General features: G+C 42.1%; 1 protein-coding gene across 1 annotated transcript in view; it reads right to left on the bottom strand.

The window, feature by feature from the left end:
- Window positions 1–1,162: 1,162 nt before the first annotated feature.
- The window catches only part of LOC132234758 (cyclin-Y-like protein 1), a 57,798-nt gene continuing 45,002 nt past the window's right edge, over window positions 1,163–13,958 (bottom strand). The window contains exon 7 of the mRNA XM_059696104.1: window positions 1,163–1,229. Coding sequence (XP_059552087.1) covers window positions 1,163–1,229 — 67 coding nt within the window. The remainder of the gene's footprint in view (window positions 1,230–13,958) is intronic.

Consider the following 13,958-nt stretch of genomic DNA (forward strand, 5'->3'; position numbering starts at 1 on the left):
GGAATGTCGCCTTGCCTGCGGCCCGTGATCATGATTTGAAATCTGGGCCACAGGCAAGGCGGCTCCTGGGACCCGGGATGCTGCCTTGACTGTGGTCTGGCTTTCCAATCTCAATCACGGGCCGCAGGCAAGGCAGCTACTGGGTCTCGGAATGTCGCCTTGTCTGCGTCCTGTGATCATGAGTTGATAGCTGGGCCATAGGCAAGGGGGCATTCCGAGACCCAGAAGTCGCCTGCCTCCGGCCCATATTGTGATCGTGATCGTGATCATGATCGTGATCCTGAATGTGATCATGATGGTGATCCTGATTGTGATCATGATGGTGATCCTGATCTTGATCAGAGAGATAGGCCGCAGGCAAGGCGGCTTCTGGGTCACGGAATGTCCCCTTGTCTGCGTCCCGTGATCATTAATTGAAAGCTGGGCCGCAGGCGAGGTGGAATACTGAGACCCAGAAGCCGCCTGCCTCAGGCCCATATCGTGATCGTGATCATGATCCTGATTGTGATCATGATGGTGATCGTGATCGGAAAGCCAGGCCACAGGCAAGGCAGCTACTGGGTCTCAAAATGCCGCCTTGCCTGAAGCCAGCTTTCAAATCACAATCATGGGCCACAGGGAAGGTAGCTCCTGGGTCTTGGAATGTTGCCTTGCCTGCGGCTTGTGATCGTGACTGAAGATGGGCCGCAGGCAGTGCAGCATTCTGAGACCCAGAAGCCTTGGCCTGCGGCCTGTATCGTCTAGTGATCGTGATAGTGGTCGTGATTGTGACAGTAATGGTGATCGTGATTGTGATCAGAAAGCCAGGTCGCAGGCAAGGCGGCTTCTGGGTCTCAGAATGCCGTCTTGCCTGAGCCCAGTTTTCAAATCACGATCATGGGCCACAGGCAAGGCGGCTTCTGGGTCTCCCGGGGACTTCTTGCCTTTGGCCCAGCTTTCCGATCACAATCACAATCATGATCACGATCTCAAGCTGCTGGCAAGGCGGCTCCTGGGTCCCAGACTGCTGACTTGCCTGTGGCCTGGCTTTTCGATCTTGATCAGAAGCTGTAGGCAATGCAGCTCCTGGGTCATGGCTGTCTCCTGGCTTGTGGCCCAGTTTTCTGATCACGATCATGAGCTTCAGCAAGGCGGATCCTCTGTCCTGGTGTGCTGCCTTGCCTTAGGCCTGGTTTCCGATATCGATCATGATCACGATCAACATCACGATCACGATCACGATCACGAACCTGTGCCACACGCAAGGTGGCTTCTGGGTCTCGGAATGTCGTCTTGCCTGCGGCCCGTGTCGTGAATTGAAAGTTGGGCCGCAGGCAAGGTGGCATTACCAGTCCCAGAAGCCGCCTGCCTCAGGCCCATATTGTGATCATGATCGTGATCCTGATTGTGACCATAATGATGATCGTGATCTTGATTGGAGAGACAGGCCGCAGGCAAGGCGGTTTCTGGGTCACGGAATGTCTCCTTGCCTGTGGCCCAGTTTTCAAAACATGATCACGGGCTGCAGGCAAGGCGGCTCCTGGGACCCGGGATGCTGCCTTGCCTGAAACCTGGCTTTTAATTCCCAATCATGGGCCACAGGCAAGTCGGCTCCTTGGTCCCGGCTTTCTCCTTGTCTGTGGCCCATTTTTCTGATCACGATCATGAGCTGCAGCAAGGGAGATACTGGGTCCTGGTGCGCTTCCTTGACAGAGCCCTGGCTTTCTGATCACGATCACGATCACGATCACGATCACAATCACGATCATGAATCTGGGCCGCAGGCAAGGCGGCTTCTGGGTCTCGGAATGTCGCCTTGTCTGCCGCCCGTGATCATGATTTGAAATCTCCGCCACAGCCAAGGGGGCATTCTGAGACTTAGAAGCCGCCTGCCACTGGCCCATATCATGATCCTGATCGTGATCATGATCGTGATCTTGATTGTGATCGTGATGGTGATGGTGATCATTATTGGTGAGCCAGGCCACAAGCAAGGCGGCTTCTGGGTCACGGAATGCCGCCTTGCCTGTGGCCCAGCTTTCAAATCATGATCACGGGCCATAGGCAAGGCGGCTCCAGGGACCCGGGATGCCACTTGCCTGTGGTCTGGCTTTTCCATTTCAATCAGGGGCGTAGGCAAGGCAGCTTCTGGGTCTCAGAATGCCGCCTTGCCTGAAGCCCGGCTTTCAAATCACAATCATGGGCCACAGCCAAGTTGGCTCCTGGGTCCCTGCTGTCTCCTTGCCTGTGGCCCAGTTTTCTGATCACGATCATGAGCTGCAGCTGGGGGGATCCAGGGTCCTGGTGTGCCGCCTTGCCTGAGGCTTGGCTTTATGATCACGATCACGATCATGATCACGAATCTGGGTCACAGGCATTGCGGCTCTGGGTCACGGAATGTTGCCTTGCCTTCGGCCCGTGATCATGATTTAAGCTGGGCCACAGGCAAAGCGACATTCTGAGACCCAGAAGGCTTTGCCTGAGGCCTATATTGTGATCGTGATAGTGGTTTTGGTTGTGATTATGATCGTGATCTTGATCATGATCGTGATCGTGATCAGAAAGCCAGGCCCCAGGCAAGTTGGCTTCTGGGTCTTCGGAATGCCGCCTTGCGTGCGGCCCAGCTTTCAATTCATGATCACGGCCACAGGCAAGGCGGCTCCTCCGACCGGGATGCTGCCTTGCCTGTGGTCTGGCTTTTCCATCTCAATCACGGGCTGCAGGCAAGTTAGCTTCTGGGTCTCGCATTGCCGCCTTGCCTGAAGCCAGCTTTCAAATAACGATCATGGGCCACAGGCAAGGCGGTTCCTGGGTCTCCTGGGTACTTCTTGCCTTTGGCCCAGCTTTCGGATGACAATCACAATCATGATCAGGATCTCAAGCTGCTGGCAAGGCGGCTCCTGGGTCCCGGGGTACTGCCTTGCCTTCGGCCCGTCTCTCCAATCACGATCACGGGCCGCAGGCAAGGCTGCTCCTGGGTACCGGCGTGCCATCTTTCCTGCGGACCGGCTTTCCCATTTTGATCATGATCACGACCGTAGGCAAGGCGGCTCCTGGGTCCTGGACATCACCTTGCCTGCTGCCTGGCCTTCCAGCGGCTCCTGGGGTTTCACAGGAAATAGTAATACCCAAGCATGTCCAATTCGCAGTAAACAATACACTGAGGAAGCAGGCAAAAGAAAGACAGGGCTAAGTTTAGAGGTTAAAAAAAGAGGATAAAAAAGGAAGAGGAGTAGTATAGGTGGCAAGCATGCTGTGGGAAAGCTTGTGTTTTTGACTCAGTTAAATTGTGGGAGGCAAGTATGCTTTTAATCAGCTTGCCTTAGTAGAACAGATTTATTTATTTATTTATTTATTTCCCAGATGCTAAACTTGCTTTAAGAAATCATGTTTACTAGGCATATATAAAACATCAAGCGGCCCTACTCATTTCTGAATCACAGAGAGTAGACGGGTAGAGGGTTCCTCAGAATTCTTCTTTGTAGAATATTTTGTGATATTAACCAGAGAAAACATTAAAAAAAATGTAGTGAAACTCTTTCAATGTTTGTTATTGAGTTAAGGACTGGGGAGGTGTGACAGTGTGTGGAGCATTGAGGACTGTAAACAAGAAGAGATTTGAGGGAATTACACACCATAACCCAGTATGAGTTAAGTTATAAAACTGTAATTATAAAATTGTAGTGTTGAGTAAAATTATACAAACAAGTGCAATGCAAATTTCAAGGAAATATAAGCTCACTGGGGGCTATGATAGTTCACAAAATAAAATCTTGAAATATGGTTGAAATCCATAGACTGAGGAGAAGAGGGACGGGTACGCCAGGTTTGGGGGAAGGTGAGGAAAGGCACAGAAGCATTCCCATGGTATGTGAGAGGAGGTTTGAAAGACCCCAACTGGAGGAAGCGGAGGTTCTGGGTGCGAGTAAAGACTGGACAGGAGGTTGGGGGAAATCATGGAGTGCCTTCCGGGAGGCAGAGCCTTCTTCCATTAAAGTGAAGTTACAGGACTGAGGCAGGTCAACTCACTTCAATTCCATTTTATACTCACTGTTGTGTAGGAGATAGACTTTTTCTCAAAACATAACCATAGAGAAGGTTGTGTTAACAACTTATTGGTTAAAATCATGAAATAATGAAATAGCATTAATATTCCACCTTTGAACCAAACATATTTATTTCTAAGTAAAAAAAAAAACCTCACTAAATCTGTATATCTTGTGTTGTTACCAAAAAAAAAAAAAAAAGAGTTAACATGCTTCTCAATGTTAAGAAAGAACTAAGAATAATACCTGTCCATCCCACGATTCTGTGCGAGCCATACAAGATGAAAGTGTTTGGCATGAATCCTAAACAATACCTAGGATTAGATGAGGGCTTGACTTTTTTTTTTGCTGTGAATGTTAATGCGAATTCTGTTAGTGGACTTTGTATAATGTAGCACCTGACTTTCAAAGCAGGTAGAAATTGGCAAAGACAACCAACATCAAGGCAAAAATTACCTTTTCACTGAACTTCCATCATATAGTATAAATTACTGCTCCCCGGGATCATGGGCAGCTTGACCCGAAGGGGCAGATCCAGTAGGGCAGCCACTCCCATACCTGAAAAGTGGGCTTCGTGCTCGCCCTGTCAGGAACAAAGGAGAGTTGTGTCTTTCCTTTTAGGCTTTATTTCCTTGGTCCAGGCCTATCTACCCCTACTTTAACCAAAGAAGCAAAGGGTCATATAGTCAGGTTTGAAGGGGCCTGGCCTGAAGACCTCCTGATCTGTTACCAGCCAGAAGCTACACCCCACTGCGCTGCACCAGGGCACCCCCAGCACCACAGTTACACCCATGGGACTTGTCTGTGGCTCTCCTGCCCCATGTAAGACAGGGCCTCCTGCCACTAGCATCTCCATATAGCTGGCTGTCTTCATGTCCTTGGCAAGGCTGCTGGTGGCCTTCTTGGTGGGATCAAAGCCAGCAGCCTTAGAGTGGGTGCTGAGGTAACTCTCCATTGAAGACCTGGGCCCCTGCCCTCCTCATCCCTTGTCCAGACCTCACCTGGAATGGCCGGTATGCCCTTTTGCCTGAGGCCCCGCTGTCTCCGAGTTCCAGGTTGTAATGTGGGGGCCCCATAGGGTGGAGCCCTCACAGGCTGGCTCCTCTCGCTTGAGGCCTGAGCTTCCAGAGCTGGGGAAATCAGTCCACAGGGCCTGGTCCAAAAATCATTTCTCTCTGAAACCAACACAAAACCACAGTCAAGCCAAACCCCAAGTCACAACATATAACGCTTTGCTGGCGCATAGCTGGCTAATTTCTTCTGGCCTCCAAGGAGCTATGGTTCCAGAAAAAGAAAACTCCAGGAGTGACTGTACCAACCATTCTAGGGCCAGAGGCCTGGCTTTCCACCTGTCCCCTCCTAGACACTATGACCACACCTTTCCCAGGCTCCTGCAACCACTTCCCACTCCAGGTCTCAGTGACGTTCTTTTGACCCTTGTTTCTCATCCAGTTCATCTGACTGCTACCCTTTATCCTTCTTGATCCTTTGGTGTCCACTGTCACCTCTCTTGCCTTAAGCTCTCACTTTATAATCCCAAAGTTTAAAAATTAAAAATTAAAGTAATGTAACATTCAAAGGGCTCAACAACATATATTCATTCATGTTATCAAATAAGAACAGGCAACACTTAAGAGTAAAGGACTGTATCTACCCTGCTTTGCTCCATAACAATTACTGCTCTCAGCTCCAGAGCTCAGGCCCTCTCTGCCCGGCACAGCTACTTCCTCCAAAGGCTGATCTGCCAAGCATGCCCAACTCCTTTCCTGGGGATCTCAAGATAAGTGCTTAGTTGTTAATATTAGAAAGATGACTTTAATTGTCTGATATACCTACATGATCTCACAATTTTTTTATAGTATTGTGTACCATAAAACCAGTGAATGTTAACTTCTAATGAAAACTGGATTTGAAATTCTTTCCAGGGATAATATCTTAAATAGGGAAATTCAATTTGATTCAATTCACAGCATCTACCTTCACAACCACTCCCAAATGAGAAATATCAGCAATCATTTATTCAATAAACATAAGATTACTTTCCTTTTCCTCCATTTTCAGCCTTCCTTGCTCTCTCTCCTTCTCCTAAAAAGAGCCTAAAGGGAAAAATGTGGTAAAATGAAGCCAAAGACATGGTTTTGAATCCTAATTTTTGTTTTATTCTAATTTTGGCGACAAGAAGTCTCAAGTATTTTTGCATAATATACAAGGATCTTCATATTCTAAACCTTATTTATATAACAGCCTAGTCTCATCTCCTACAGGTGCCTTTCTGGTGTACTATGCTGCAGTAAAGGCTGGTGTATGTTTCTCCAGACACGTTATACCCTCATTGATTATACCTTTATACTTGCTATTCTCACTGCTTGGGAAATCTTCCCACAGCTTTTCTGTCTAGAAAACTTCTTCATCCTTCAAATGATCCCTGCTATATAAGGTCCCCCCTGACTTCAAAAAATAAACTTAGGCATACCTTTACTATTTTCCGGTTTGCTTTGTGCATTCAACAAAAGACCACAAACACTAAGAAACGCTGCCATAATGGAAATGATCATTAATTATCAATTGTTGTTTATAACACCGAAGAGGAACCATTAAATAAATTCTATCCCACATCAGCAGCCCAGGGCCTAATATAGGGTCAATAAGCCTTTGTCAAGTGAAAGACGTCTGACCTCAGCAAGGCAAGTCTAGTAAGACAACTGAGACTAACAGGCCACCAAAGATATGAGATTGGCACTGGGTACTGTACACGTTGGATTAACACCTAGAGGTCACTGAGAGAATCAATACCCATAAAAGAAGCAGAATCCAGAACCCAGGGACTGAAATTTATGGAATATCAAAGTTTAGAGGAGAAAAGAAAGAACCAGGAGACAAAAGGTAAAGATGGAAAGAAAGATATAAACAAAAGGAATTATGAGACTATAGAAAGAGAACTTAGTGCTATGATTTATCACATAGGTAAGAAAGGGAGTGGGGGTTAGAAAGAGCTTCCAGAAGGGGGTAAGGTGTCATTTGCCAGACATTTCTAAGAGCAAAGAAAAGATAACATTCAGAAGAACTGAGCACATTTCATAATTAGCACATTATTGATAACCCCTGCAGTCCAGAAGGGCAGGGTGAAAGGAAGGTTCAGAGTGGTTACGTAACAAGTGAGTGGTGAGGAAAGGAAATTATTATCAGATAAGAGCTTTTTATTCTGAGATTCAGAAGCAACATCAAGAGTACATGTTGCAGGAAAAATATACTAAACTCAAACTAATAAAAGCCAGCAGAAGCATCTTCTTATACAAACCACTGTGAGTAACACAGAATTCAGGAAAAGCAATGCTCCAAGTGTGCTTCCCCACACTGAACACTGGTGCGAGACAGCGTCTCCTCATGTGGGCACACTTCTGAATGACGTTTTTCTGGGGGGTCAAAAGAAGTTAGTATGAGTACCATCATGATGTTTACGATATCCAAAAATGAGAAAAATCTTAAATTGTCTTAGACATTAAAATGCACATATCCAGAAGGAGATTTTTGTAAGTGTCTCAAATTTTCAAATTCAAATCTAGCCATTAAAAGCAAAAGCTATTGCGGACAACTGTGTGCGTGCGTGTGTGTGTGTGTGTGTGTGTGTGTGTGTGTGTGTGTGTGTGTGTGTGTATCCAATTAGATAGAATGCCTACCTGGTAGGGAATCTCTTCATCTCTTAGGGGAAGTGTCTGGCATCAATAAATTATTCAATAATTATACAGGTCTTTAAGGAATGAGGTGAACCTCTTCTAAGATGACTTTGAGAACAAACAAAACTTGAATTTTTAAAGCCTGAAAATCATTAACAAATATCTGAATACCAAAGCTAAGTTGTACATTTATTATTCCTTTAAAAAAAACCTAATATTTCAAGTCAAATGCTACTATACTACTACCACCACAGCTATCCTGACCGTTTCTTTTGGAATAACAAGTTTAAATGCTCTAATGAAAACATGGCCCTTTTAATGAAAAGTATAGAAAGCATATATTGACAAAAATTAAAAAATAATTCAAATATTGATCCCACTAGCAATCAATATTGAGGACAGAGAAACAGTAAACTGAAATTATTTTTCATTGAAATAATGAAAGAGCTTTTGATGTTATAAAAAGTGTATTTTGATAGTTAATTTAGAAATTTGAGTAATTTAAATATACATTTGAAAATTATTTTTAAATTTGAAAACAAATTAATCCTCAGGTATATAAACCTAAGTACCTTTTCCTAGTATGAAGAGACTTAAAATGGCAATCTGTCCACAAGGCATTTTAAATGTTCCAAGGTTACTTACTGAATTAATGCATGAAATTGCTCAAAGCTAAGCTCTTTGGCAGCCAAGGCAACTATACCTAAAAGACACTGTTCAGCAATACACATGACAAATTAATGACACAAGATACACGCAGCAGAAGGCAAACACTCTCAAGCAACCAAAACTTTTCCTCTTCTTACTTCATTTAAATCCTCAGTTTACTTTAAACTTTACTATCATATAAATTTATGTTTCAACATATTAGTTGCCATCATTTTACTGAAATGGATATAATATTAAGAGTATAGAGGGTGAATAAATAACAAATACTTCTTTTCAGTTCAGGTATGCTAGGGTAGTTTTATTTTATTTATTTTATTTTTTATCAGGGTTTGCTTTTAAAATTTTTATTGATTTAACATGCAAAACATTTACATGGTTCAAAAGTGAAAACTGTATAAAGAGATAAGCAAAGAGAAGTTTCATTCTTTTACTTTCAAGATTTTCATTACTTTCTGGTTTATCCTTATTTCTTTTTTTAACAATACGCAAATATATGTCAGCTTAATTCCCATTTTTTCTTATAAAATTATTTATATTATATATATACTTTTTTACATCATGCTTTTTAAAATTTGGTATTTCTTGAAAACATTCCATATCAGTTCATAGAGATCTTTGCTGCATAGTATTCGTTGTTTGGATATACCATCATTTATTCAACTAGTTTTAGTTAGATGGGCATTTAGATTGTTCTCTGTTTCTTCTATGAAAATTGATTAGCTTAAACTTTTATCCCTAATAGGGACAATTTTGGAAATTTTTATTTTCCAAGGGAATTATTTATTTCAACGAGGTTTTCTAATGTATTTCCATGAAGTTATGCAGTCATGTAAATATTTTACATTTTCTTCTGTTTTTTTTTAATTAAATCTTCATTGTTCAGATTATTACATTAGTTACTCTTTTTCCCCACCATAACTCCCCTCCACCCAGTTCCCACCCCACCCTCTGCCCTCACTCCCCACCCACTGTCTTCATCCATAGGTGCACAATTATTGTCCTATCTCTTCCCTCACCCCACACCCCTTCCCCCCGCCCCAAGAATAGTCAGTCCATTCCCTTTCTATGTCCCTGATTCTATTACAATCGCCAGTTCATACTGTTCATCAGATTATTTATTCACTTGATTTTTAGATTCACTTGTTGATAGATGTGTATTTGTTGTTCAGAATTTGTATCTTTACCTTTTTCTTCTTCTTCCTCTTCTTAAAGGATACCTTTCAGCATTTCATATAATACTGGTTTGGTGGTGATGAACTCCTTTAGCTTTTTCTTATCTGTGAAGCTCTTTATCTGGCCTTCACTTCTGAATGATAGCTTTGCTGAATAAAGTAGTCTAGGTTGTAGGTTCTTGGTATTCATCACTTTGAATATTTCTTGCCACTCCCTTCTGGCCTGCAAAGTTTCTGTTGAGAAGTCAACTGACAGTCGTATGGGTACTCCCTTGTAGGTAACTGGGTTTCTTTCTCTTGCTGCTTTTAAGATTCTCTCTTTGTCTTTTGCTCTTGGCATTTTAATTATGATGTGTCTTGGTGTGGTCCTCTTTGGATTCCTTTTGTTTGGGGTTCCCTGCGCTTCCTGGACTTGGACGTTTATTTCTTTCACCAGGTAGGGAAGTTATCTGTCATGATTTCTTCAAAGAGGTTTTCAATATCTTGCTCTCTCTCTTCTTCCGGCACCCCTATAATTCTGATGTTGGTACGCTTGAAGATATCCCAGAGGCTCCTTACACTATCTTCGTATTTTTGTATTCTTTTTTCATTTTGCTTTTCCGGTTGGGTGTTTTTTGCTTCTTCGTATTTCAAATCTTTGACTTGATTCTTGCGATCCACTGGTCTTCTGTTGGGAGTCTGTATAATGTTCTTTATTTCAGTCAGTGTATTCTTAATTTCTAGTTGGTCCTTTATCACAACATCAAGGGTCTCATTAGATTTCTTGAGGATCTCACTACATTTATTGGCGGTCTCACCAGTCTTCTTGAAGATCTCACTACATTTATCAGCGGTCTCACCAGTCTTTTCGAGGGCCTTATTAAGTTTATCGGCGGCTTCTAGACAGTTCTTTAAAGACCTTAAAAGTGTGGTTTTGAACTCTATATCCAGCAGTTTGCTTTCCTCCAATTCTGTCATTTGTATCCTGTTTCTTTGTCTCGGCATTTTTTGTGCTTCGCTGTGTTGACAGAGTGCCTTTCTGTGCTAAGTGTCCCAATTACCTGAGGTGGACACTCTTGGTGCACCCCCTTGTGGGTTTTGTGCACAGTCTTGTTGTAATTAAGCCTTGATTGTTGTAGTTATCACTGTGAGGAATTGACCTCCAGGCCAACTGGCTGTGAGAATCAGCTGTGTCTGCAGTGGGAGAACTTCTGTGCTGGAGACACCCCTCTGGGGGTAGACTTCCTTCGATGGGGCTTTGGTGCTCACTGAGTCTGCCCCCTGAGTGGGTCTTTTATGGTTCCACAGAGCTGCAAACTGCATGCTAGGATAGTTTTAAAATATGAGAAGTTATTGGCAATCATAGTGCTTCACACATCATTGTAATGTGTCCTGTACTTTTGAAACATCTGGAAACAAGTGTGCATTACCAGAAGCTAAAAATATACCCCACACAAGCCAGTGAAATTAATGCTTGTACAGAATGCAATACTGACAATGGGGAAAATATCTCACAATTAAACATTTGGGATAAGATAAAATTTTTTCCAAAGAATACTAGTTTTTCTGTGACTGATTAAATAATTTTACTGTGCATCTACTACAAAAGTTGTCAAAAAGAGCAATTTAGAGAAAGGAGGCAAGCAATATATAAAGGTTAGCAGGCAGAATGGTGGGACATATAAAATCTGAGAAAAAGAAAATAGTTTGCAAAGAAGGGGAAAAAACCCTGGTAAAATAGATTGTTATCTGGAATAAAAATGTTAATGTATGTTCATCACCTTTGTTGACATCTAAGATAAATTCTCATATTTTCAGTTAACAAAACTTTTCAAATGTATACTACAATATAAAACAAATTTAAAATCTCGTTTTATTCATGTTCACTTTAAAAATGAGGCAAAGTAAATTGAAAAAGTACGAAACTATATTTTCAAAGGGGAATTCAGTGTAGTATGCCCACCTAAATTAGTTACTGAAGTAGCAAACTTAATGTATAATGAAGCCTTTTAATCTATCACTGTGGAACTTCCAGCACTGTCCACAGTATGTATGCAGTCTATACTAAGATACTAATAAAAAAAGTTACAATAAAAGATCTTACTATTTCCTTACTTTTTAATATAGAGACTGGCTTTAAGTACCTAATCATAAACTAAGCATAGGCTAAAAAAGGTCCTCATCAGGTTAAAACCTTTCACTTATTCTTAAGAGGAAATACTAAACTTGCCAGAATAGGGAATCTTATATTTCTACAGTCCTTGTTTTGGTAGGTGAGAAACTCATTATGTCAATACCCCGGCCGCCGCCCCCGTCTCCCTTAAAAGGAAATAACTTAGCTGGGATTGGAGCAGGAGCGGTGATTCTTCTCCAGTCTGCAGATGAGGGGCTCATCATGTCACAGCCCTCATTCCTCCTTAAAATAAGATGGCATGGCCATGCTGCACATCAGTAAGGTTAGCACAGCTGCCAGATTTTTTTATGGCCACCCTGCACAGGTTTTTGTTTTCACAATATCTGGAAATGGCCTAGGGGGAGACATGAGACAGAGCACAGGTACATTCAAAATAAAGGAGTTGCAGCCTTCACAGGGAAAGCAGCACTGATAGCCACACGTTCCCACTTCTTTATATGGATTATAGTTATTGCCTCTTCGGAGAGCTAGCGTATACACTGCTTGGTCCTTGGGATCCTAGTTTATGTTCATCCAGGAAGTTAAGTAGTTTAGGGACTCTGATTAGATTGACAGAGCAAAGGGGAACTTAGGCTTTTTTAAAGTTTGGGTTTTTTCAATGATGTCAAAGGTGTGACAGTCTTCCTAACAACAGGGTCATCTGTTGTCTGTACACTTGGTTCCTTAAATATAATAAATATGCAGTTGGGAAAAGTCATTGTTTACTCAGTGATTTACATTCTACCCAATCTTCATTAGTTAGCATTTGCTCTAAGCAAATTTTAATGAGGCAGGCACGTGCTGTATTTTCCTGAAAGGTAGGAAAGGTCTAGTGACCGAAGCACCATAAAGGTACTATTTCACTTGCACATTAAGGTAGACGCACATCTTATTCTAAAGGACTATTAAGTACCACAAAAACTGTCCATTTCAGTTGTAATTGTATTGTATACTCCCAGAATTCATAAGCCATAAATATTACTTTTTTTGCACGTACTTTACAATTGCCATTAAAAACCCATATACTTTCTACACCCAGTGTTTGAAATACATATTCTACAATCTAAGTATCACTCTCTCAGGTTAGTTTTGTCTAACAAACTAAAGGTACTGAACTGTGATCTATACAGAAAAGACATGAATTTGCAAACTGAGTTAAGAGTGATAAGTAGAATATGGTTGTAGATATGATTAATGATACAATTGTAGGAAATGATTCATGTATGGTTATAAAATAGAATACAGTTTCAAAAAAAACCATCAAAGCTTAAAATGGATTTAAATTATTCTGAATCGTGGTCACAGAAAAGATACTTTTTATAATGTGGAATTCTTATATACACCATAAAAATACTGCTAATATAATGTGAAAGAGTTAATAAGTCTTATTCAATGTGTTAGTTTAAAACAGCTTTTCATTTTCCTAGTCACTACACAATATGATTTATGCACAGATATTGGTTTTTGAGTCTGGCAGAAAACCCCACTTTGTGATTCCACAGCCTTACCTCTAGGTTCAGTGCTCTTTCTTTTTGAAGAGGAGTAAATGCAACAGGCAACAATCCATGGTCACTTGCTAAGGACCGAAGGTCAAAATAGTATTGGGCATAGACACTGGTGGAAACATAAAAATGAAACCGCAGTAGACATATGTATTGCCTTTCCAACTCATTTCTGCGGAAGAAGGAAAACACAAAACCACCACAGGGCCATTTTAGTCAACTTGGTTCTCTTCAAAATTGTCTTTCTAAGCTACTAGGTTGGCTCTGAGTTTAGTTTTGAAACAAATAAAGGCTACCCAGCTGGGCTAATACACTAATGTTCAAACAGGCAAACAAGGTTCAACAATTTGTGGTCCCCTTTGAGTTTGGGACAAGGGGAAGGAGGTTATATCTCTTGTGCACAATTGCTGTTGACTACGGGCTCAATTATCAGAGTGCCATTAGTGCAGCTGTAGGTTTATTCTTCTTGCTCACTCACAGGGCTCCACTCTAGTGCTCAGGTGAAAGGAATGACGTATGCTGTTTCTTAGCCCTGAAGAACTTGCAGACATTTTCACCAGGCTGATAGCAGGAAGGGGATTAGTAAAGTACAGATGTGCCAACAAAAGGACTGGGCACATCACCACAGCAACAAATGGATCCATTCAGAGCCACCACTCTTATCTTTGAGGGGAAAACTCTTGGAAAATTATCAGACACCAAAGAAGAAATTGAGGAAGAGACAAATAAATGGAAGCATGTAAATGCTCATGGACAGGAAGCAT

The sequence above is a fragment of the Myotis daubentonii genome, chromosome 1 (genome assembly GCF_963259705.1).
Source record: "Myotis daubentonii chromosome 1, mMyoDau2.1, whole genome shotgun sequence".
Lineage (NCBI taxonomy): Eukaryota > Metazoa > Chordata > Mammalia > Chiroptera > Vespertilionidae > Myotis > Myotis daubentonii.